The sequence below is a fragment of the Martes martes genome, assembly GCF_963455335.1.
Source record: "Martes martes genome assembly, chromosome: 10".
NCBI lineage: Eukaryota > Metazoa > Chordata > Mammalia > Carnivora > Mustelidae > Martes > Martes martes.
Window position 1 is genome coordinate 35,674,655 of NC_137898.1, and position 25,258 is coordinate 35,699,912.

Genomic DNA, 25,258 nt, shown 5'->3' on the forward strand with positions numbered 1-25,258 from the left:
ATATAAATCAATTTGTAGTATATTAGTCATATGCCCAGCTAGGCATTATTTTTAAAGTAAACTCTCAAATGCAAAGATGATGGCAATGTTTCATTTTAAACTTCTTAGGTCTGTATCAATTTATTTCCATTTTCCTTAATTTTACTTGGGTGACATGAGTGGTAAACTTTATGATAGTGACATTTTTAACCTCATCTGCCTTAAAGTATTCATGAAAACTGTCCCTAATATAGATGGTAAGACAACCAAAGGCACAGTGGAAAGTAAGAAAAGAGGTGCCCATAAAACAGTATTTGTTGCAAATAATGATTCTGTGGGGTCTATTAAGCCACAGAAATCCACAAGAGGAAGGAATGCTGATAAATTACCTGACACCAAAGTTGCTGGATGACTTCTCAGTGGTAGTTACCTAGCACTCAAATGTTCTCTTGTCTGGAGAAATTTTCCAGTGTTCAGAAACATCACCTCTTTTGCCCCTTACAAGATTCCTGTGTTTTAGGATTTTAAAGAAAGTGAGAAAGCCGTCTGAACTGAGATCCCCAAAACTTGGTATCATCGGTGGTTCATTGCTAAGACTTAGCTACCCAGTGCCTATCAAAATAGGTGTAAAGATCTCAGGTGAAGTGAGAGGCTTGTGGGGGTACACGGCTTTAATTCCGTATATAGCTAAAACCTAAAAATGTATGTCAGAAGGGAGACTTCCTCTTTCTCCTCAAAAATCTTTTTTCTATTTGCACAGCTCCCAAAGACCTCACCCTTTGGAAGAGCGGAGAGTCATTTGAAACTTAACTGAAGGCTGGAGGCAAGTTCTACTTTTCAGGTCATCCAATTTAGGAGATCCAGTTTCTGCGGAGGGAAGAAGACGGGTGGGGGAGGGGAAAAAACAGACTCTGCGTCTTCAGATCCTTCCACCTTCCATCCACAGTCTGCCACGCAAATCGAGCCAAGTCGGGGATTTTGCCTTGAACCACCACCAGCACCAGCACCAGCACCACCTTGTCACTCACGCCCGATAAACACGCCCCTCTGGTCCTACTCTTGGCCAGTGGCGGCTCCCCTTCTTGCATAGTAATGAGCTCGAGACCTCTGCGGGCCAATGGCGCTCCGGGAGAAGGGTTAGTTTTGCATGTACCTAAGTGATTTGCATAACCCAGCGGCTGGGGGCTTGGGAACCCGAGCGTGCAACCCTAGAAGGGAAAAGGACGGGAGGAGATTGAGCCGCGGCTGCGAGAGAGCGAGCAGGAGCCTGGGTGTTTGTACGAGAGCCGGGCGGGGGTTGGGGCGAGGGGCCGGCATGGCTGAAGGCTGCGCTCCGCAACCTTGAAGAGCGGCTGCGGCGCGAGGCCGGGGACGGGGAGGCGGGTGCGATGGCAGAGCGCGGCCCCGGCAGCTGCGCACGGCCGGGCCGGCTGGCCTGAGCCGCCGGAGGAGCGGGGCTGCCTCTGCGCTTCCATGGAGCAGCGGGAAGGGCGAAACTCCGGAGCGCCGCGTCCCTGCACTGCCGCCGCGGACTGTTGAAGGGGCCGAGCCCGCGCGACCGCCGAGAGAGGAGAGCCCCCGCCCCAGCCCGCAGGCCGGCCGCCCCGCGGCGGCGGGGGGCGTCGGAGGGCAGCGGAGGCGCGCCGAGTGAGCGGCGCCGCGGGAGAGGCCGGCGCGGGAGGCGGCCGCAGCAATGCCGGGCCCGCTGGGGCTACTCTGCTTCCTCGCTCTGGGGCTGCGCGGCTCGGCCGAGCCCAGCGGCGCGGCGCCGCCTCTCTGCGCGGCGCCCTGCAGCTGCGACGGCGACCGTCGGGTGGACTGCTCCGGGAAGGGGCTGACGGCCGTGCCCGAGGGGCTCAGCGCCTTCACCCAAGCGCTGTGAGTGCCGGGGTGAGGGCGCCGGGGGCGGGGCTGGGGGGACAAGGGGTTGCCGGGGGGCAGAGTCGCTGGTCCGTCCCACCCCACCCACCCGTGTTCCGAGGAGCGGGGCGCGGGTCACCTGTGTGTGGGGGTGCTCAGCACCCACTACCGCGCGGCGGGCTTTCCAGACTTCGCCAGTCCGGGTCCGAGCCGCGAGCAGCTTTTTAACCCCAGACTTTTGGGGCGCAGTCACCCCCCCACCCCCGGAAAGTATCTGGGGCCAAGCAGGAGGAAGGAATCTGGAAACGCCTGCCCCTGGCAGCCTTTTCAGGAGACCTTCCCTTCTCACGCGGGCTCCCGCTCAGCTGGCGAGAGCTTCGTAGTCGGTAGGCTGAGGGCGCCTAGAACTTGGCCTGGGTCTGCAGACCTAGGCACGTTTCGTGGGGAAACACCTGGAGCTTTCTGGGTTCCAGCATGTGGGGAGCAGAAACACCTGTGCCTCAGGGTGAATCCCCTTCCAGTTCGGCCTCATCCAGGTAGAGCGACCTGGCACCTCGGTCCAGTTCCACCGTGGACTCCCCGACAAACGCCCAGGGTTCTGGAGCGCGCGGGGCGGGGGGGCGGGGGAGCTGGGCAAAAATAAGACGGAAGGAGGGGGGAAATTGCAGGTTTCTTTTGGTGAAAATACTCTTCTTCCCCGAGTAGGCCTTTTAAAGAAGGAATGCTGACCTGAGGTACAGGATGTTGGAAGAAAATCAAAGCTCCAGAGCATATTCTCTACCCAACCTTCTAGAATGGAAGGCATCAGTTTTCTGCTATACATTCATCTCCAGAACTTTTCTTTTGAGCTGCCTGGGGCTGGGAAAGTCACTCAGAGGGTTCTGACATCTTAAAATCTTGCTCCTCAAAAGGGAGACCTGAGGCTTTAGACATTCCCTTCAGAAAAGAAGAGCAAACTGAAATAGGTGTTGGCAAATACGACCATTAAAAAAATAGGGTAACTGAACGCAGGGCTTGGTGTATGCGCTTGTGTGTTGTGTGGCCTGCGGAGTGATTAAGTCAAGAGCCCTGAAAGCGCTGTTTGAGGAAGGGATTCTGAGAGGTCTGTGGTGAAGGGAATTTCCTTTTGCCTTATAGCCAAGGAAGGGGACCTCTTAGAAATAAATAATTTTAGAGGAGTAATTGACCCCGTGAAGAAATCCTTTCTGTGCAGGCCAGAGCGTTGTCGTGTTTCTAGGTGGGTGGTGGGCGGTGTTCGGCTTGCTCTCTGCCAATGGGGTTTTATTGAGTATTGCAGCCTGTTGACTTGGAATCTGCCTCATTCTCTGGCCTCCAGCTCCCCCTCCTTATTTCTCACGTGTTAGTTATATATTTAAAGTAATTTTCCTCCAGTATGGTGAAATTTAACTTTCTTACCAAAGGAAGTTCATTTTGCAGTGGAGAGCAGTTTGCAAAAAGTTACATTAAGTGGGCAGTTTCCAGTGAAAGTGAGGGGAAGAAAACTGTGTAGAGGAGATGGGGCTCTTTTTTTCCTTGTTCTTGTGACAGGGAATTCATGTAGGAGAGGTGCCTTTATCTGACCTCTCAAGCCTCTCTAATTGTAGAAAAGCATCTTCTTGCTGTTTTGACCAGTAGTAAAGACCTTGTTTAGTAGATTCCACCAGTTTTGATGAGCAGTCTTGTCCTGTAAGGAAAGGGGCTGTTTTCCATTAGTACCTAAAACCCCAAAGAAATAGCACATTTTTATGTGAGCACTTTCCTGTCTGCAGATCATCTTCCTTTAGAACTCACTGGAGGTAGTCAAATGCCCTATTCTCAACTTGGAGCCCTCCAGAACTCCCTGTTTGAGGCTTGGGAACCAGAAGTCATTGGCATCTGTCCAGATTAGGTTGCCTAAGCTAGCACCATCCTGGCACTTTCTGAGCTGCTGTGGTGAGCAAATGTGCTACATTTTCCTCTTCCACTTGTGACCTATAGCTAGAGTGATCAGACCTCCTGACAGCTAACTCCTTATTTCATCCCTGTCTCTTCATTTCATCCTCAAAAGTATATGTGGCTGCCCCACTTAAAGGGCATTTCAAGGGCAGTGTGTTTGCATTTTGAGAGACCAGCTGGTCCAGTGAATCTCAAAAGCCATGTTGAATCTCAAAAGCCATGGGCAGGTGCTGTGGGTTTGCACAGTCCCACTGATCATCTGGGAACTCTTTCCAGGTACTTCTGATCTGCTGTCCCATTATAGCTTTAGTGAGCCACAGTTACATAGCAAGGGATTAGATCCATGGTCCCAAACTTTTGCTCACCTTTTCCTAATTTCTGGAGCATTACACAGAAAATTAGAAACACAGATACAAGTTAAGATGAGGCCAATCAATCAAAGTTCTTTTATTTTCTTCTCATGGCTCAGTGGTATATATGGTATCTTTACCTCCACCAGGGGTGTGTGCACTCCACTTTGGAGACCCTGGGACCTACAAAGAGCAAAGATTTTATTTTACTCAGCTTGGAGTACACAGAGCCTGGTACACAGGAGGCACTTAAAAATGTTGCAGTGAAGAGAGAATAACTTAAGGCCAACACTGAAGGCAGACTCGGGGCTTGGAATTCAGACATCATTCCCACACAGGATTGCCAAATTCAGCATTCTCAGCATTTAGTCTTTTGTCCAGATTTGAGAAAGCCCCAGAGAGAGGATACTGCTGCTTCTCCGTTAGGCTCGTTTAAACTTGTTCCATCCAACAGTGTCTATTTCCTGCTGAAAGCTGCTTTATCCGAGTCTGGGGGCAGAGTCAGATGTAATCCTCAGTATTGTTGATGGGATTCCTGTGTTCACACTGTTTGCTGCACCTGTACTGGTGATTTATATTTTGCAAGAGCTGTTCTCAGTCTTGTGTCACACAATACACTGGCTTGTCACAATTCACCCTGAGGTGTTTTAAAGGAAGTCCTCCTACTGGTATTAAAATTCCAAAGTTTATTTTATCAAAGGGATTCAAGGTTATTCCTATAGTAATGGTAACCGGTCACTCTTAATCACCTATACTCCCAGAGGCTTGAGAGAAAGAGATGAAGTCCCAGTGGTGTTGGGGAGAAGTTTGTGCACATGTGTCTCCTGTGTTACTGCCTAAACGTTTGGGTGCCATGGACTCAGAGCACAGATCTCCACATCCTACATTACGTCTGGTCACCAGTGTTAAGATGACACAGGCCGTTTCTGTGGCTTCATGGAGACACTGGGGGGTCTGAGCCCTTGATCGTAGTCCTTACCTTGCCACTAAGTAATTTTGTGGCCTCGGGCAAATCATTCTCCTTTTTTTGAGGTGTGTGTGCGGGGTAACAGTTTTCTTATCTGAAAAATGAAGTAATTGGACTCACTAGATTATTTCTAAGGCCTTCTGTAGCTTCCAGAAGTTATATGATTTTATAATTCTTACATAATCTTAGGATGGCAAGGTGACGATAATGTTATGATCGTCTCGTAAAAGATCCCAGGAGCTGCAGGATTTCATTCTGGGTGAAGTTGCACAAGCCTCTTCATTACCACTCACTTGGAGGAGGAGTTCTTTGTGTTTAGAAGTGTGTGTTAGGAAATTTGCCATGGAGACTTGTTGCAGAATGCATGACTAGCTAAGGCGCTTTGCTAGGGTAGAATAGCCCTGCTTGTTTCCTGTGGGTATGGCTTAACACTTGGAAAATAAAATCATTCTGTTTCAGTAATTTGGATACTGTACAAAAAGTTACTCAATGTCCTCACTTCCATATAATTAGTCATAATCTCGCCAGCCTTCATGGTGTGTGTATCCTGTACATCGGGCAGGTTATTGAGCTTTCTATATAGAATTGATGGTTACCTGAGAGGCTTTGAAGTGTTTTTAAAATAATGTTATTTTTTTCTTCATTTGGAAGCCTGATCTTAGATTCTTCCTTAAGATGTATTATTTCACTACACCAAACAGCTTTCTTCTTTTAACAGTATCATCTGAAAATATTTTCTTCTGCTTTCTCTGATGTTTCCTATATTCTCTGGCGGGTAGTCATCAATGGCTTAATGTTCATACCTTTGTTGTTGGTAGAGTTTGGTATCTCTTGATTTCTGCATTAGGATCTGTAAGTTTTAATGTTTAGTTTGTGTAGTGTGTCTTCCTAGAAATGCATTAATCTCACATACAAGTGAACTTTGTGTTAAACAAAGCCAATATGTGAATATCTTTAAGTTTAGATTCTTCATTTTACAAACCAGCTGAATTGCTGGGTTCTCTTTAAATACAAGAGAAGGAAGAGCATTCTGCTGGGAATATGGAGAGCTGGTTTCCAGACCTGTCAATAAATTGCACAAGTGACCTTGAGTGGGTGACATGCTTAACCCCTCAGGGCCTTGGTTTCGCCACCTGTAAAACAAGGAAGTAAACAACTCTTATTGCCAAGAATTTTCTTTCTCTAGAATTTGATTTTTATTTTATTTTATTTTATTTTGTTTTTTAAAGAAAGAGATCACAAGTAGGCAGAGCAGCAGGCAGAGGGGGAGGGGGAAGCAGGCCCCCTGCTGAGCAGAGAGCCTGATGTGGGGCTCGATCCCAGGACCCCGAGATCATGACCTGAGTGAAGGCAGAGGCTTAACCCACTGAGCCACCCAGGCGCCCTGATTTTTTTTTAAAATACATTTCTTGCATCCTCTCCCTTGGGTAAGGGAAGTATAGTTGTCTGAATCATGGAACCTCTCGCCCACCTAGGAAACTTCTTCAGTTGTCCAGCTCTGCTGGAATGTTTCCATTGAATGGGGAGCTCATTCCCTCACAGGGCAACAATGTCCTGCTCTGAACAATACCCAGGACTTGAACCCGTAATTCTCTTATCCAAGGCTCCTTCAGGTTTTGCAGTTACCGCTAATGTTTTATGATTTCTGTCGAACTGAATGCTTGTGACGGTTATGGTATCGCAAGCATTTAATGTCCAGGCACTTGGCTCTTAACATTAGAATTGTAAGGTAACATTTGACAACTTAATCTCTTAGGGAAGATCAAAGTTTTTTACTGGTAGGTGGATCCAGGCAAGTTTAGGCATTTTCTTGGCCTCTTTCAGTCTCTCTCTCAAATTCTTATTTTAGTCATTTTGATAATAGTGAAAGTACTGAGAGCCTGCAAGTTTGGATTTTGGTTTCTGTCTCCCTGTTTGTGCCTATCCCTTCATTCCCACTTTTTCTTACCAATAAGTGATGGATATTGGACTAGATGATGGCAAATGTCTCTCACTGCTTTGAATTTCGCTGAACCTGTGTTAACTGTTAGGCAAGTAAAGTTCTCAGAATCCTTTAATGATTTATTGAAATTTTTCCTAAGACTGTCTATCACTGTTTCTCTATAAAAAAGATAAATTTCCATAAAAGTACAGTATTTGTTGGTACACTTGGGTTAAAAGTTAAACCCTGCCAGATGTGCCTTTAACTCTGAAAAATGTAACTAATGTAACTCACAGTGTTCTTGATAAGACAGCTTTGCTCTTTTAATTTTTTAAGCTAGATCTCAAGGATTTGGCTTTAGAAGGGTGTTAGCCAGCTTGCCTTTAACTGTCTCAGGCAGCCTTCGAGTTTTTGGCAATTCCAACAGCTTTTCTTATATATAAAAGAATACGGATAACTTTTTCCTTTTTCCCCCAACTTTGTTAAGTGAACTCTAGCTTCTTTTGCAGAGCTTCATTAGGATGATAAAATGCTCTATTTTTAAGTTCTGCCAGGGAAGAAAAAAATGCTAGGACTAAAGTTTAGCAAATCAGTACTCTTACACAAATGGCTAATTTGTCTGCCTTTCTAGGCATTTCTTTTGTGTTTAAGTACTTGATGGTCCAGCTGTAGGCCAGGTAGCACCTCTATGGTCTGAAATTGGGTGAGTTTCAAACTGAGTTTAGAAATCAGTGTTAGCAAAAGACAGATCATGACTTTATAGTTCATATACATTTAATAACCTCAATTTTTAAAGACTTTAGCAAGTTTGTACTCAAGTACCTCTTTTAAATGGCAAGATGTAATTATATAGTAGTCTACTCTGGATTCACCCCCTAACAGACAAGTATTCTTTCTTTCTTTCTTTTTTTTTTTTTTTTTTTTTAATTTATTTATTCATTTGAGAGGGAGAGCACACAGAGGGAGAGACTGAGGGAGAAGCCAACTTCCTACTGAACAGAGAGCCCAATGCGGGGCTCGATCCCAGGACTCTGAGATCATGACCTGAGCCGAAGGCAGAGGCTTAACCCACTGAGCCACCTAGATGCCCCTAAGTATTTGTTCTTAAAGAAATATATGGTGTATATTTGTATATGGCTGGCACTGTTTTTAAGCAAGGTTCTTAAAGTGCAGTGAAGTGTGTTGTGTCATGTACAAGCAGTTAAAACTCTGCATGTTTGGGGTGGTTGTTTTTAATCTCAAGCATGTTTGGTACCATTACATATTTTAATTGTCACAGTAGCCAGTTTCTCCCCCTCTGTCAACTAAGTTGATAGCAAAATTTGGCATTAGGCATCTCTTTTTTTTGATGCAAGTGATTGAGAACAGGAATGCCCTTCTAAACAGTCCAGGTCCAAGAAGTGAACATCTTTAAGAAATATATTTTTCTGGTTTCCCTAGCTTTTCTGTTCTGAAAGGCCTTATGGGGAAGGCATTGATTTGCCCCCCTGTAGCAACATGTGGGCCCATAAGAATGTAAGAATAGCCTTGTAAGGAAATGTAAACCATAGATATTTTGGGAGGCAGCTGGGCCATTTAGATCCCAGGCTGGTCTGATGTCTGTACTAGTGAGAAACTTGTGGAGGAAGCATATCTAATATATTTCAAGTTACTTAATGATACTTTATCCTTCAAAATTAATTTGTATTTAAGTATTAAAAATCAAGAGAAGTAAAAGGTTATGTAAGCCCCTTTAGCTAGTTTTTTCTTTTTCTCTATTTTTACAATAGAATGTAGCCTTTTATTTTTTTAAACAAAGTTTTAAATATAAAATTGACCATTGAAGGAATAAAAATCTTAGTGCATCCTGACAACAAAATATTTTTGATGCTTTAATCAGATTTCAGAACCTCATTCAGAAAAGTCATGAGGTTAAGTCTCCCAGCCCTGTACATTTTTAAGGTTTTATTTGAGAAAGTTGTCCCTCCTAAGAAGAGTGACATAAATCTGACTGAGACATGGTACCTTTACCTTTGTGCCAGATTAGGGCAGGGCCAAGGAATGAGCCTAGATTGCTTCCGGTCTCACTTCTCCATTCTCCCTCAGGCTGTGAAGTTCTCACATGCAGTTGCTAGTACAAACTGCAGACAGTGACTTAGTATAAGTGGGTGACATCAACACCTCCATGAAGAACTTTAACTCTTCTCCTAGGAAGATAGGTAGATTTCCCAATTCTCACACTTGTCATAGTTCTTGTTATTTTTAAAGACTTATTGTTTATTGGAGAGAGAGAGGGAGAGAATGCTAGCAAGCATGGGGAGGGGGGAGGGCAGAGAGAGAGGGAGAGAGAGAATCTCAAACAGACACAGAGCCTGATGGGGGGCTTGATCTTATAACCCTTCGATCATGACTTGAGCCGAAATCAAGAGTCTGTTGCTTAACAAACTGAGCCACTCAGGTGTCCCATGGTTCTTGTTTTAAAGGTGCAGGACAGGGGGTGTACTTCCAAGTTGGCAAGGTTTTCTCTGAAACTCTAGGGATTAGGTTGTGTTGTTAACTTCTGGGTTCTCCCCATTTTCCCAAGAGAGAAAATACTAAGAGACCCTTGGAGAAACTATATGGATCACAGGAGAAGGGGTTGGCAGACAAGATTTTCCCAAGAGAGAGGAGACCAGAGGTCACGACTCTGTTCTAGATTGTCACCTTTCTTGTGTGGAAACCATCTCAGAGGGCTGCTTTCCCGTGGGAGAAGTCTCCAGAGAAGATCACGAGCTCTTGAATAATTTAAACCTTAGTAACTCTGTTTTAAAGTCTACCAATTCTTGGGGTGCCTGTGTGGCCCAGCTGGTAGAGCATGTGGCCTTTGATCTCAGTGTTGTGAGTTCAAGCCCCATGTTTGGCATAGAGTTTGCTTTTAAAAAAAATGAAGTCTACTGACTCTTTTTCAAGTTGTGGAGAGAGAAAATAATGTCGACTACCTTTGAGGTTTCTTAATGTTCTAGAAGACTCTTCATATGCTCTTTCGTTTTTTTGTTTTTTTTTTTTTTAAGATTTTATTTATTTATTTGACAGGCAGAGATCACAAGTAGGCAGAGAAGCAGGCAGAGAGAGAGAGAGAGGGAAGCAGGCTCCCCGCCGAGCAGAGAGCCCGATGCGGGGCTCGATCCCGGGACCCTGAGATCACGACCTGAGCCAAAGGCAGAGGCTTCAACCCACTGAGCCATCCAGGCGCCCCATCATATGCTCTTTTGTTTTAGGCACTCAGTTCATCCAGTCTTTGCGTTTTCCAAAGTGATAATTGCCCTTTGGTCCTCTTCAAACTCTCCTTATCTGAGATAAATTGAAACATAGGCAGAATTCTTATACAATATGATCAGAATTAAGGGATTATTAAGTGAACTTAATACACTTCAAATATTTTAGAATCATGTTGTAAAAATTACACATGGATTTACTGATATTTAGAAGTTTCTTATAATTTCACTTTTCATCTTTTCTGTGCTACTTCTGCTAGTTCATCTCATTTGATTAGTTTTTTTTTAATATTAATATTTTCCTTTCTTTGTAACAAAGAAAAATTTTCTTGTTGGCCTTCTGCTCTTTTCAAGGTCATTTTGAGTCCGTGGTCACGTAATCCAGCTTTTTTTGTCATTCTTCTTTTTTTTTTTTTTTAAATACTTTATTTATTTATTTGAGAGAGAGTGAGTGAGAGAGAGAACATGAGAGGAGAGAGGTCAGCGGGAGAAGCACACTCCCTGCCGAGCAGGGAGCTGGATGTGGGACTTGATCCCAGGACTCCAGGATCACAACCTGAGCCAAAGGCAGTCACTTAACCAACTGAGCCACCCAGGTGCCTTATGTCATTATTCTTGAGTCTTCTTTTTATAGGCCTATCTTTATGAGCAGGCCTTCAAAAAGGTTTTGTTTTTGAGAGTATGGCACAAAGAATCAAGACCCCTGAGTTCCCAAATCAGCATGGGCATGTCACGTAACCACTTTGAACATCGACTCTTCCGTCTGCAAAAAGAGGTAACTTCATTTTGTCTTCAAGGATCACACCTGGGAAACTTCAGCATGACCTGTCTGAGTGACGGCCAGGACCCGATCTGTTGTCATTTCTTCTGGAAGTGACTAAGCAGTTGCTTGTGTGTATGTGGACCCTTTTTCTCTGGTTCTTTGAATGTATACCAGGTCCAAAGCCTGTGTAGACTTCGCAGGTGAGCCATTGTGCTAATGGGGAAATGTCTAGTTACCTGGCAGATTTTTTTCATTCAGAAAACCATGAAGATCCAAGTGGAGAAAGAGTATATATATATATATGCACTTTTATTAATATATCTTCTCATAGGTGGTACTTCTCCCCTTTTAACAGGAAAGCCTGATTGGGGGGGTGCCGTTAGTTAACAATTTCCCTGAAGGAGAGAGCTCAGGGGATATCACGTTTGTTCCCCTGGGTCTCTGTGATTGGCACAGCTTTCCTGAGATGACTGGTCAAGTAGAAAGATGCTATCCTTACAGGGGACATGGTGTATTTCTCCACGGCGAAAAGACATGTGACCTTAGGCAGTGTCAGTGTGGTCTTTAAAAATTTATTTTATTTTATTTTATTTTGTGGGGGGAGGGGCAGAGGAAGAAGGAGAGAGAATCCCAAGTAGACTCTGAGCTGAGCCCAATAAGGGCTTGATCTCACAACTCAGAGATCACCACCTGAGCCAAAATCAAGAGTCTGATGCTCATATTGGAGCCACCCAGGGGCCCCATTAGTGTGATCTTTAGATATGAATTTTCCACTTCCAAACTTTGGTACACTAGGGATTTTCATTAAGCTGTGCTTAACTCTTTGGGAAGCCTCATGCCAATGACTGCCTACTGTAGTTTCTCAGATCATTTTCCATTTTGGGGATGGATAAGATTTACTCAAGATTGACAGCTTAGCTGCATTCTTGTTTCTTCCCATCACTTGGTTTCTAAGAAACATTCAGATTAGGAGAGAACTTTTTCTTTTAATTGCTTTAAAAGTGATATTTTATTGGTATTTGGATATCTCTGTCTTCTTTTTTAATGTTTGAGATTAATGCTCAAGTTTTGTGGATAAAGCCATTTTAGAACTAAAATCCACTCTTTAAGATCTTCTGTATTTCTAGAAAGTGACATGGCATTCTTGTTAAGCACATTAAATCATCCTCAGAAACTTTAAAAACTTTTCTGGGATTTGATTCAGACCTGATTTGAAAATAAATGGTAAAGCCAGAATAGCAGCTAGCATATGCAGCAGTGCTCACAGCCGATTTAGATCGGCTGAGTGTTTCAACTACAGTTGTGCATTTCCTACCCTGGGTCTCTTTCTCTTAAAAAAAAAAAAAAAAATGGTTGAGATGTTTTTCCCATTACCATCTTGACATCTGCCTGGTTACACATGAATAGCTTGACCCGTCCCTCAGCAGGGAGACTACCGTGGCCTTGCTTTCAATAGCCATGTCACTGACAAAGAAAACATATGGAATATTTCATTCCTGTCCTTTGCAAATAGTCTGGGGCTGTGAGGGCATGCAGCAGAAAGCTTCATACTTCATGGTAGGTTGGCAAGTCTGTGTGCTAACCACAGGCTCTGCTGCTTGCAATCAAACTGTGTTTTCCAAAGCTCCATCACGTTCTTGAAAATGGAATGTTGTATTTTGGAGAAATCAATTTCTAATACTAGTTTGAATTAACTTTTTATGACCTGCTTCCGTGGTGGGTTTCTGACTTAATCATATATTTCACCATTGGGAGCTTGTGTCTGCATACGTGTGTGTGTGTGTGTGTGTGTGTGTGTGTGCAGGACATTTGGATGCTGCACCCCCAGGTTTGATGTGGTATGTGTTTAACGGATACACAAGTTGGGAAGGAGGTTGCTTGATTCCCAAGAGAGCATGCCTCGAGGACTGTCTGCCTCCATGTTTATCTTCTTGTCAGTTCAAGGCTAATTGATCATTCTCTACTAGCCAAGTACTGCTGCATTGACCTTTAAAGGTTTCTGTTGCATAGGACCAGCCTTCTACTTAGGGACTCTGTTTCAGTTCAGCTAGCATTAACGGCTTTGCTTTGTGGCATCTGAATCCACGGTGTGGAGGCTTGTCAGCAGGTGTGGCGGGAGAGGCCAAGAACGTGAAAAAGAGGGGTAAATCAATTGTTGTCTTTTTCAGGTCTTCTGTGTTAAAAGAATTTGCCCTTGGCACAACCCTGGCTGAGGTGGCATTCCAGAAGGAGAAAAAAACAAAAAACAAAACCTATGACATCCCTAGATGAGAAGATTCATGACTTTGGTGGAGGAGATGACATATATTTCATCAGGGTCTTTTCCACCCAAGTTACCCCAGCCTGAAATTCTAGTTTCATTGTTTCCTAGACATGTGAGCTGTTTCTGACAGGAATGGATTTACTAAAAAGGAAATGAACTCCTGTATTATCCCAGAAAGAGCCAAACGTTTGAATGTATATGTACATCTTATCTAGAAGGTATTTCGGATGGTTCTTGGTATCATTACTGTACCTTAGCTGTAAAAACAATGCGCTGAGAGAAATTACTGCCTTTCACATTTTCTTCTAATTCCTTTTTAAAATGCTTATCGTAGATTTCCTTTAAATTTTTTTCTCCCGGGAGGTTATATTTTCAAAAGCTTAGGTTTTAATGAGTCTGTTTGTGGTCCTCCCCTTTCTTTTAGTGCCTTCATATTTTTATCCTAAAATAACTAGTTTAATCTTGGGTGTTCCATCTTCCTACTTTGACTACTTAACTAACTTTCATAACTTTGAATTCATATCATAGGAAAACTCTCTCGAATCTCTCAGTTCTAAAATACACCCTTTTTTTTAGTGTACAGTTCTGCCAGCATTGACATGCCACAATTTATTTGTCCATTCCCCAGTTGAGAAACACTTGCCTTGTTTCCAGTTTTTGGCAAGTACAAATAAAGCCGATATGAATATTCACGTAGAGGTTTTGTGTGAACATAGATTTTCATTTCACCTTTGTAAATATGTAGGAGTGAGATCCTAGGTCCAGTGGTAAGTGTATGTTAATAAAACGTTGGTCTAGGTTTAGATGTCTTAGAGCTGTAGTAAGGTTTGATATTACCAATTACTTAGAGCCTCTGTATATTCTTAGCATGGTATGTATGTAGTAACGGCAAACGCTGTTAAAAACTGATTTTGTTTCGGTGCATGTACTTTTTAAAGGAGTAGAATTATTATTTTTTAATTAAGTTCTACATTCAAAGTGGGGCTTAAACTCAGAACTCTGAGATCAAGCGTGGCATGTTCTATTGACTTAGCCAGCCAGCCCGGCACCCCAGAAGAGAATACTTAGCTCCCTTTATGGCATCTGACCGTTACTATGATATCCCTTGAGGAGGACTTGTGGAGTAATGTTCCCACTGCGGAACATTTTGCTTATAGTGACAAACATTTGAATTTTTAGCATGTCCGTGTTTGGAAAGTCTGATTCAAAAAAAGGGAATTTGGTGAGAATTGCTGGGCCTCCTGGTGTATCAGGCATTTTCCGTGTGTTAACTGTAATTTCCACGGTAATCATTCTGGGTCCCTGGCATGGTTCCCATTTTAATAGCTGTGTATACGGAGATTCAAAAGGGTTCAGTAACTTGCTCAAATGTCCCACAGGTAGTGGTTGGTACTTGGTGGAGCTCAGGTGTTTGCTCTTTGTTTGTACCTCCTGTAGTTTGCTTGAATTGTTGACAGTTTATTACAAGAGGGGAAAGTAAAATGAGAAACGAAATGGTGAGAAGCTACAGGTTTTTACAGGGGGAAAAGATCAGAACCGAACATAAAGCATCCTGCAAACGCATACAGACCTGTACATATAGTCGGAGACTGACTGGATTTAGGAATAACTTACATGAAAAAAATGTACTTACTATGTAAAATTAAGGGATCTTTTACTCACAGCAGATTTTTTTTTTTTTTTTTTTGGAAAGTATGTCTCAGTGTCATTGCTTTTAGTACTTCTTTGTTTGAAAGCTTTTGCATTTTTTATATTAATAGTGTTTTTCTATGTCCGCAAAGTAAGTATCAGTTGTGTGCATTTTGGCTTGCTTTTTCTTTTTCTTTGTGGAATTTGCTGAGATGGTATATGAGGATCCATTAGCATACTCGCTTTTCTGCTTCTTAAAGCGCACATTTCTGAATGTGCTCCTTTGAACCAAAACCCTGAAGTAAATGAACAAGCGAAGTGTGCACCGTGATGGTTTCCATATAGCCGCTCCCTTTCACTCACTGGAATTTCCTGCCTCTCCTGTTGAAGGTGTTTTTATAGGGAAGTCAGCATAAAAGTGAATCACCCATGAGCCTTTTTCCCCCCAAGGCATTTCATTTAGTCAACTTGGTACTAATTTAGTTGGTACTCTTTCGTTGACTTGAACATTGTGTTTGTTGATTGCGTGAGCTGATGTTTATTAAACTGTTAATATTTTATGGACCGGATGGGCTCTTGTTCGGATCTGGTGCTCTTTTCTTTAGCAGCAGGGCTGTTCATGATTGAATCTGTGGCCACAGTTTTTTTGTTTGTTTGTTTTGTTTTGTTTTTTAAAAGATTTTATTTATTTATTTGACAGAGATCACAAGTAGGCAGAGAGGCAGGCAGAGAGAGAGGAGGACGCAGGCTCTCCACGGAGCAGAGAGCCCGATGCGGGGCTTGATTCCAGGACCCTGGAATCATGACCTGAGCTGAAGGCAGAGGCTTTAAACCACTGAGCCACCCAGGCACCCCTGTGGCCGCAGTTTTGAGAGTGGTGACAGCCAGCCCCATGCCGGACCGTTGTTTGGTGACTCTAAAGGTTTTCTCCTCGAAGCATTCTCCTTTTTCATTTAATTCACTTTGCAGTCTTGGTCTTGTTTATGGTATGTCTTCCCGTTCAGATAAACCATCATCGTCATCTTGTTATTAACTTAGATGCTAATAATAATAAATGTTACTGAGTACCAGGCATGATATGGGAAGTGCTTTGTGTGTTATCAATTTAACACTCTTTTAAATTTTATTTTTATTATTTATTTATTATTCTTAGTAGCCCTCTAAAACACACGCTTTTGTTTGCTGTTTTAGAGATGAAGAAACCACAGGGGAGAGAGCACACAAGTAATGAACAAGGTTTTGTAGCTGGGGATCGGATCTCGGTTTTTCAGACCAGGGTCGTTTGGTTGAGTGGGTGGTATGCCAGTGTCCTGTGGTGTCCCTTCTAGATTTAGGCATCCATCTATCTTGGTGTTGAAGATATCATGAACTGCTTATTTTATAGATAAGGAGTTAGTTCCAGAGAGGTTAGATCTATTTTGTTCTCTGCTTGGAAAGTTCTCAGCCCCTTGGAATATAGACTTGGACCCTCCTACATCTTAAAGGCCATCTAGTGCAGTGGTGCTAACCCTCTTCTAGGTCTTTCTGTCCATTTGGGAAACAAAAAGTCTTTTCTCCCCCTACCCCGACCCCCAGACATACATTTATATGTTTATAGGCCTGATATCTATTATTTGCTAAACCTTTCAGTTACATAAATTGTAACACCAAATTTTTGCTTATGTTTTTCAGACCTTCCCTCCCTCTTCAGTACAGTTCTTTTAAGACTAGTTGAGAACAGGGCCCCTGGGTGGCTCAGTGGGTTAAGCCTCTGCCTTCAGCTCAGGTCATGATCTCAGGATCCTGAGATCAAACCCCACATCAGGTTCCCTCCTCAGCAGGGAATCTGCTTACCCTTCTCCCTCTGCTCCTCCCCGTGCTTGTGCTGTCTCTCTCTCTCAAATAAATAAAATCTTTAAAAAGAAAAAAAGCCTAGTCAAAAGCAGTTGATCTGGTTGAAATTCACTTAACAGGGCAGAAGTCCACTTACATATAGTTATATGACTTGTCAGAACCATTGGTAGCCCTCCAGAATATGTTAAAAACAAAACAAGCACATTATCAGAAAAGATGGTCTTTCCCTTGATTATATAAACCTTTAACATTTAAAAAGAGTTTTGGCTTGAGTTGCTTGTCAGATGGTAAAATCTTCTGTGCTTTTCCTTTGCATTTTGTATAGTCTTTCATGTGCCCAGTACTTTGTTGAAATTATAGGAGATAATTGTTTTATGCAGGTGAATAAAAAGGTTTCCCATGAATAATTTTATCAGTTCAAAACTATTTTTTGAGAGCCACTAATATTTGTATAATGGCTCATGGAATCAACGGTCTTTCAATTTCAAAATAATAATTGTTGAGATCAGGGGCACCTACGTGGCTCAGTCGTTAAGCGTCTGCCTTTGGCTCAGGTCATGATCCCAGGGTCTTGGAATCGAGCCCTGAATCAGGTTCCCTGCTCAGTGGGGAGCCTGCTTCTCCCTCTCCCATTCCCCCTGCTTGTGTTCCCTCTCTTGCTGTCTCTCTTTGTCAAATAAATGAATAACATCTTTAAAAAAATAATTATTGAGATCATAAGTCAATACTCAAAAAATTAACTCATTTAATATTTAACTGAGTACTTTATGTGTTAGGAACTGTTCTTGGTGCTGGAGACAGAATTATCAGACAGCATCCCTGCCCTCATGTAATTTACCTGGCATGGGATGGTATAGTGGTGGTGGTAGACAGTTGAAAAATAAATACAATGAACATATGAGGTCAGGTAATATTAAGTACTGTGAAAAAAAATAAAGCAGGGTAAAGGGGGCTCACTAAATAGGGGCAGTCAGAGAAGACTTGGATGGGGTGGTTAAGATAATTACTGATTAAGATGGCATCTACTGGAATATGAACCATCTTAAGCAATGGCAAAGGAGGACTGAAAGTTCTTCCTCACCCCGTAGTGATAATGAAAACATGAAAAGAATAAAATCAATGTGCCATCATAAACTGGTATGTCAATGCCGTGGAATAGTACACAGCAATAAAAGATCAAATTATTGATACATGCAACAACATGGATACACCCACAAGGGTATTATGCTGAGTGAAAAAGCCAATCTCTGTAGGTTATATAAGCTGTATTATTCCATTTAAAACACTGTAGAATGACAAAATTACAGAAATGGAGAACAGGTCAGTGGGCTAGGGTTAGAGGTGGGAGGACAGCAGGGTGACTTTAAAGGGGTGCCAGGAGGAAGTGATGGAGTAGTGATGGCAAAGGGGTCTTTGTTATTTTGCTTTGTTCATAGTAGACGTGTAGTGGGTCTGGAGCCTAAAGCGAGGTGCAGGTGAGAACAAAATTTTCCTTGAGAGGTTTTTTTTTTCCCCCTCACGGCAACACATTATGGGAAGTTCTTTTTCTTTTTCCCAGTGGAAATTTGTAGAATTGAAAGTGCCGCTTTTTTTTTTTTTTTTTTTTTTTTTTTTAGGAATTGAATGCATTAATTCCACCCAGGGCTTCATTTCAGGTAGAGTAATATGCCCATGTTTCCCTTCTGGTAACAGAGCAGTTCCTTCTGATTGTAGTGGTGACTGCATGAATCCGTACATGTAATTAAAAAATGAATGCACGTGGGGCGCCTGGGTGGCTCAGTGGGTTAAAGCTGCTGCCTTCGGCTCAGGTCATGATCCCTGCGTCCTGGGATCGAGCCCCACATCGGGCTCTCTGCTCAGCAGGGAGCCTGCTTCCTCCCTTCTCTCTCTGCCTGCCTCTCTGCCTGCCTCTCTGCCTACTTGTGATCTGTCTGTCAAATAAATAAATAAAATCTTAAAAAAAATAAAATTAAAAAAAAAAAATGAATGCACGTAAAAAATAGTGAAATCTGGGTAGGGTCTGTTGTTCGTAATGCACCAAAATGAATTTCCTGGTTTAGCTAATGTATTATGCTTATGTAAGATGCTGCCATTTGGAAAAGCTAAGTGAAGGATGCACAGGAACTCTGTACTATTTTTGCAAATTTTGATGAGTCTGAAGTTATTTAAAAATAGCAACAGCAGGGGCGCCTGGGTGGCTCAGTGGGTTAAGCCTCTGCCTTCAGCTCAGGTCATGATCTCAGGGTCCTGGGATCCAGCCCGACATCGGCATCGGCATCCGCATCGGCATCGGCATCCGCATCGGCATCGGCATGGGCATCAGGCTCTCTGCTCAGCAGGGAGCCTGCTTCCTCCTCTCTCTGCCTACTTGTGATCTCTGTCTGTCAAATAAATAAATAAAATCTTTAAAAAACAACAACAACAGCAGCAGATATACCAAATCAATTTAGGGTCTTGAGAAATCTTTGTTTTGGCCTCCCTCCTTAAATAAGATGGGGAAATTGAGTCTCTGAGGTGAGATTATAAACTGAGATTGCAGCGCCTAAATCTGAATCTAGACTTTTTTTTTCATTTGCTTATTTTTTAATTTAAATTTTGTTAATGAACATACCATACAATATTGGTTTCTGCAGTAGAATTCAGTGATTCACCTCTTAGGTACAACACCCAATGCTAATCCCAGCAAGTGCCCTTCTTAATATGCATCCACCATCTCACCCATCCCCCATCCCCCACCCTCCTTCCTCTACCAACCCTCAGTTTGTTCTCTGTCATGAAGAGTCTCTTATGGCTTGTTTCCCTCTCGTTTTTTCCTTTTCCCCCTTCCCGTATTTTCATGTTTTCTTTCTTAAATTCCACATATAAGTGTGATCATACGGTGTTTGTCTTTCTCTGACTGACTGACTTCATTTAGCATAATACAGTCTAGCCCCGTCCACATCATTACAGATGGTAAGTGAATCTAGACTTTTAAACTTTCAGGTCAACATTATTTTGCTCCCTTAGAACATAACCAATTTTAGTTGGTATTGAGCAATTATTGGGAGATGAGGCATGTGTCTTCCATCTTTCTCTCCCCAGCTTCCTTCCTTAAGTCCCCTCCGTGTGTGTGTGTGTGTGTGTGTGTGTGTGTGTGTGTGAATTCTCTTCTATGACCGCAGCATAGAAAAGTGTAAGATACAAAGTATGCATTGGGTTTATCATTTAAAGGTTTTAGCAGTATATTTGAGTAAAACCCCTATGCCCTTCTATTATGGAGGGATTTTGTTTCTAAGCACTTGGTACAGTCTAAGTAGCATGGGGATGGTGTTGGATCTCTGCCTGTGAATTAGTAGCTGAGTGGTGTTTTACTTCTGATGATTCAGTATATTTGCCTTAATTGCTGGATTAACCAATTTCTTGCCTCCCACAAAAAGCACACACATTTGTGTAAAGAGAGGGTAAATGAATGAAGTTTTAGGGACTAATTTTTGTGGTATTTAAGCAACAATAGTCTAGATTACCCACAACCTTAATTTCCTTTCATGAGTCCTATAGATGGGCTTTGTCACCATTTACACTTGATTACTTCATTGTTAACCCCACTGATGTGATTTAGCGTGCAAAGACTTAATTATTCCTTTCTGGCCTAGTGAGAAATTTCCTTCCAATAATTGCCTCCACTGTCCTTTAGCCTCTTAAGCATTTAGTTTGTTTGGAACAACATGGTTGCTCAGAAAGCATTTCCATATCCAGCAGTGCCTCGAGCTGTCTTTGGGCGCATAATTTATACCTTTGACATAATGACTTAGGCCTCAGTTCTTGAGCAGTGTGCCTGGTGGATGTTCCTCGTTAGACCAGTGGGGTGATACGTGTGTCTGAAGTTGCAGGAAGAAAAACTCATGACTGAACATTATTAAAGAGTGCCCACGTGGTCTCTCTGTCTCAGTTTAACATTTCCTTATTTTAGCCAGACAGTTAGGCCAACTTTGGAAATAACATTATATTCTTTTTTTTTTTTTTTTTTTTTTTAAAGATTTTATTTATTTATTTGACAGACAGAGATCACAAGGAGACAGAGAAGCAGGCAGAGAGGGGAGGAAGCAGGCTCCCTGCTGAGCAGAGAGCCCGATGTGGGGCTCGATCCCAGGACCCTGGGATCATGACCTGAGCTGAAGGCAGAGGCTTTAACCCACTGAGCCACCCAGGCGCCCCTGGAAATAACATTATATTCTTAAAAAACAACAACAACAACAAAAAACTTTGGTGTTTGAAAGAAGTGTTTTTCTGAGGCAGCCCCATACAGTCCTAGTGTAGACGAGATCACTGGAGAAGGTGTCACTGTCAACAGGGGATCTGACTTGCTGGAAGAAGAGGATAGATTTAAGCAGCGTTGCCAAAAAGATGTCTTTGTTTTAGCTTGGTTAGTTTGTAATATAGGCATTGTTGCATCTAGAGCCCTAAAGCAAGGAATGGAGATGAGAGAAAAATTTTCTGCTGGAGTATTTTTTTATTTCACGGTAACAACATTACGGGAAGTTCTGTTTCATTTTCCAAGTGGAGGTTTGTGGAATTGAAAGTGTCTATTTTATGCAAGGAATTGAAAATATTCTGCCGGGAGGAGTTGAAAGTATTAATTCAGCCCAGGGCTTTGTTTCAAGTAGAGTAAAATTCCCATGTCTCTATAGGCAGTTTTTAAGGTTTATTTAAAATCACTGTGGGCTGGGGGAGGCGGTGGGAAACGGGACAGCATGGTTTTAGCGCCTTACTCCTAAGGCCTCTGTCACCCAGCTTCAACATCCTATCCCTTTCCATTCCTTAAACAATATTAACCGCTCCATTTCTCTCAGAGAAGGTCTAGAATAACAGTGGCATCATAGGGTAATTGGATATTCTATAATAAAAATACTTACATGCCATTGTGTTGTTGGAGGTACAGCTAATTCATTTGAGAGTAAAATATCACATTCATCCCACTAAGTAAAAATGTTTTTAAAGGAGGTATCTTATATAGCCAGGTTCTACTTTTCAATTTCCATGCTTTATAAGACATTGTTTTGCCTTAAATGATCAGTTTTTAGGAGAACAACTAATTTTGTTAACATAAGAAATAAATCAAAGAAATACTTACTGAAGAGATATAGGTAATGTAACAGTTGCAATTGTTGAAAAATTGGGAAGCCCAGCAGAAACAATTGAAACCTTTCTGTAATATATTTCCTAGAGTATTTTTAGAGTTTAAAACACTCAGCATAATCCAGACATTTGCCATTTGATTTCTGTGAAGTACTATCTCAAGTAACAGAATTTGGCTCGTAAATGATACTTTCAAAATTCCACACAACAATTGAAATAGAGTTCTGTTAAACTTCATTCCAATGTAATAATAAATTCAATATTATCCTTCTTAAACTCCCAGAGATGGTTTAAAGATTCAGTATATTTAGGTAGACCTTGATTATTTTATTGCTAGTAAGTATCTGGCCAGTGTTAAGAGGATGGATACTACTCTCTTGGATGAAGATAATCAGACTCTTGACATAGATTGATTTGTTGTTACAGCTTAGTTAGCTTATGATCATTAGATATTAACACCTAGGTGAGATATCCCCCCTCTGTTTGTATATTTCCATGGAAAAATAAGAAAAGCAACCAATCATGGTGGGTTTTCTTGGTTTTGTTTGAATTTTAAATATCCATGAGAGTGTGAGAAAAGATGTTTGTTGGTGATCTAGTATGGTGAGAGGAGGTACGAGGCGGTGCCCTGCTTGCCTTCAGGGGGCTTGTCCCAGCTGTTGGCTTTAGGAACCCATTTGTGTTGGTCTGTGGCTGCTCTCTAAAGAGAGTGGGATGTGGTGAATCTGCCTTGATGTTGTCAAATGCAAATATGTATAGATAGCTTTAATGCGGTATTCAGATTCTCATGAAATTAGTGTCTTATGACAAAAGGATTTGGGTCAAGAACAAATGTCCAGCAAAATCATTTTGGTTCCATAACAGTCTTTTCAACTAAAGTACAGCTAAATCTCTGCATAATTTATTTTAATTCAGTACGGGTTTTAAATTAGTCATGATTTCATTGAAGTAGGTCTTACTAAAATTGCAGCGTTTAAACAAATGATTCTGTACTTAATGATAAAGTCTTTGAAAAGAACATAACGAAAACAATGATTTTGCTACACATTTGTTCCTGACCCAGATTTTTAAAATCTCATGCCTGAGTAGTTTTAACTCTTACAGTCCTCCAGACAGTAATAACTCTTCTCATAGAACCAGAGAGCATGGACTTGGAACCAATGCATGCACTATATTAACATGGAGCATTAGTAAGAATTACAGGATTCATTGAAGTATGTAAAATATAACATCCTTAAACTCTTACTTCCCTTAACGAAATGAGACACATTGGTTGTACATAGTCTTTTAAATATTTGATGGTTTAATACACTTGAGAAAATACACATTAGTCAAATGTATTGTGAAACACAATTAGCAATGAATGTAATAGGCATATATTTCTAGATGCCTCATGCTCAGAATTGCTTGTAAGCTCTTGGAGGGCAGGAAACAGATCTCACTTAATATGTTTTTAGCTATTCCCTTGCCTATATTTGTTCTTTGCATAAAACATACCCATTTATTTATTTGAGAGGGAGAAGGGGGTATGGGAAGAAGCTGACAGAGAGGGAATCGTCTTCTTTTTTTTTTTTTTTTTAAGATTTTAATGTATTTATTAGAGAGGGAGAGAACATAAGTGGGGGGGGAGGGGCAGAGGGTGAGGGACGAGCAGACTCCCCACTGAGCAGGGAGTCCATTGTGGGGCTCTATAACAGGACCTTGAGATCATGACCTGGGCAGATGCTTAAGGAACTAAGCTACCCCGGTGCCCCAGACAGAAAAACTTAAGCAGACTCCACACTGCCATCACAGAGACCTTAATGGGACTTGATCTCACCACCCTGAGATCATGACCTGAACCAAAATCAGGAGTCAGATGTTTAACTGACTGAGCCACCCGGTTGCCCCTCACATGAAATATATTCTTAAGTGTTGAATAAATTGAAGAATGTGGAAAGATTACCTTTGGGAATTGTATTTTACTTGTGACTTTTTATTAATAAATAAACTTGCTTAGTTGTTTCCATAAACATGGAATGCATGCCTATTATCCTTCCAACTGTGCTACTGTATTTGCTGGGGGAGAAAAGATATGGACTCTGCTTCCTTTTTTAACATTGGTCGTACTCTTTTTTTTTTTTTTCCTTAAAGATTTATTTACTTATTTGAGAGAGAGAGCAAGCACTCACTCGAGCGTGTGCGTGTTCACTCACGTGAGTGAGGGGGAGGGGCAGAGGGCGAGAAACTCAAGTGGACTTTTTGCTGAGTGCGGAGCGAGAAGTCTGGCTTGATATCGCGACTCTGTGATCATGACCTGAGTGAAATCAAAAGCCAGATGCTCAACTGGCCACCCAGGCCCCAACATTGGTCATCCTCTTGATGTATACCAGGCATTGGGCAAAGAGCTTTACATTCTGTAGGAGAAGCGTTCTCTTTATTCTCATTTTAAGCTGACAACACGGCGGCACAAAATGTAATTAGCAGGTCCAAGGTCATGTGTTTTATAATCTCTAACCAAGATTGGACCCGGGATTGTGTTACTCCAGAGCCGGGGTTATCCTGCACTCCACCACACTGGCTCACAAGCTCACAAGCTTCCATGGGTGATCTGCTTTGGTGGAGAAGACAGACATAAACACAAAATACAGTGTGGGAGTGCCGTAAGGAAGGATGAACAAAGGCTGTGGGAGCAAAGAGGAAAGGAACTTACTTTGCTTTGGGGAGCTGGAAGGCTTCGCAGCAGAGGTGACATTTGAGCTGGGTCATTCAGTCTTCTGTGGGGCAGCTGCCCGAGTTCTGCCTTGTTTGAAATAAGCACATTTACAAGAGAATAGTAGAGCACATTCCACTTGATGGATTGGATTGACAGTTTGGAAGTAACTCCCCAGAATGATGGCTTTGTTAGGTATTTATTCTCCAAGAACCCTACCTGCCACTCCCCTTTGGTGAATTGTGGCAAGAAAGCTGTCACATTAAGCTGTCACTCAGGATATTTGTGAGAGGGGGAGGGAAGAACAAATTATGGGCAGAACTGGATATTTTCAGAACAGTCTAAAACCCGGAAAGATTGTATTTCAGAGCATTTGAACTTGAACACAACAGCCTTTTTTAAGTTGTGCAAAAAGAAAATTGAATAATGAAAACTTAATTAGGCTATGGATATTTTTAAAGCTAGACATTCTGATTCTTATCCACTATAATTATGTGAAGCTTTGTGAAGACCAGGATTGGCGGCGGTGGGGGGAGACTTAGAGGCAGAAATCAATTATAGAATTGTACAAAGGTCTTACAGAGATTGTTTAATTGTAAAAATACTTGGATCTTTTTCTATGTGATTTTTAAGGAATGTGTAAGAAGCAGAGTCAATCATGACTAGCATTACCTTTTATCTCTGTGGTCCAGTTGTTTGCTTGTCTCATGCGTTTTGC

General features: G+C 42.1%; 1 protein-coding gene across 1 annotated transcript in view; it reads left to right on the forward strand.

Annotated features, from left to right (window-relative positions):
* Window positions 1-1,533: 1,533 nt before the first annotated feature.
* The window catches only part of LGR4 (leucine rich repeat containing G protein-coupled receptor 4), a 102,960-nt gene continuing 79,235 nt past the window's right edge, over window positions 1,534-25,258 (forward strand). The window contains exon 1 of the mRNA XM_080815286.1: window positions 1,534-1,857. Coding sequence (XP_080671412.1) covers window positions 1,673-1,857 — 185 coding nt within the window. The 5' untranslated portion in view covers window positions 1,534-1,672. The remainder of the gene's footprint in view (window positions 1,858-25,258) is intronic.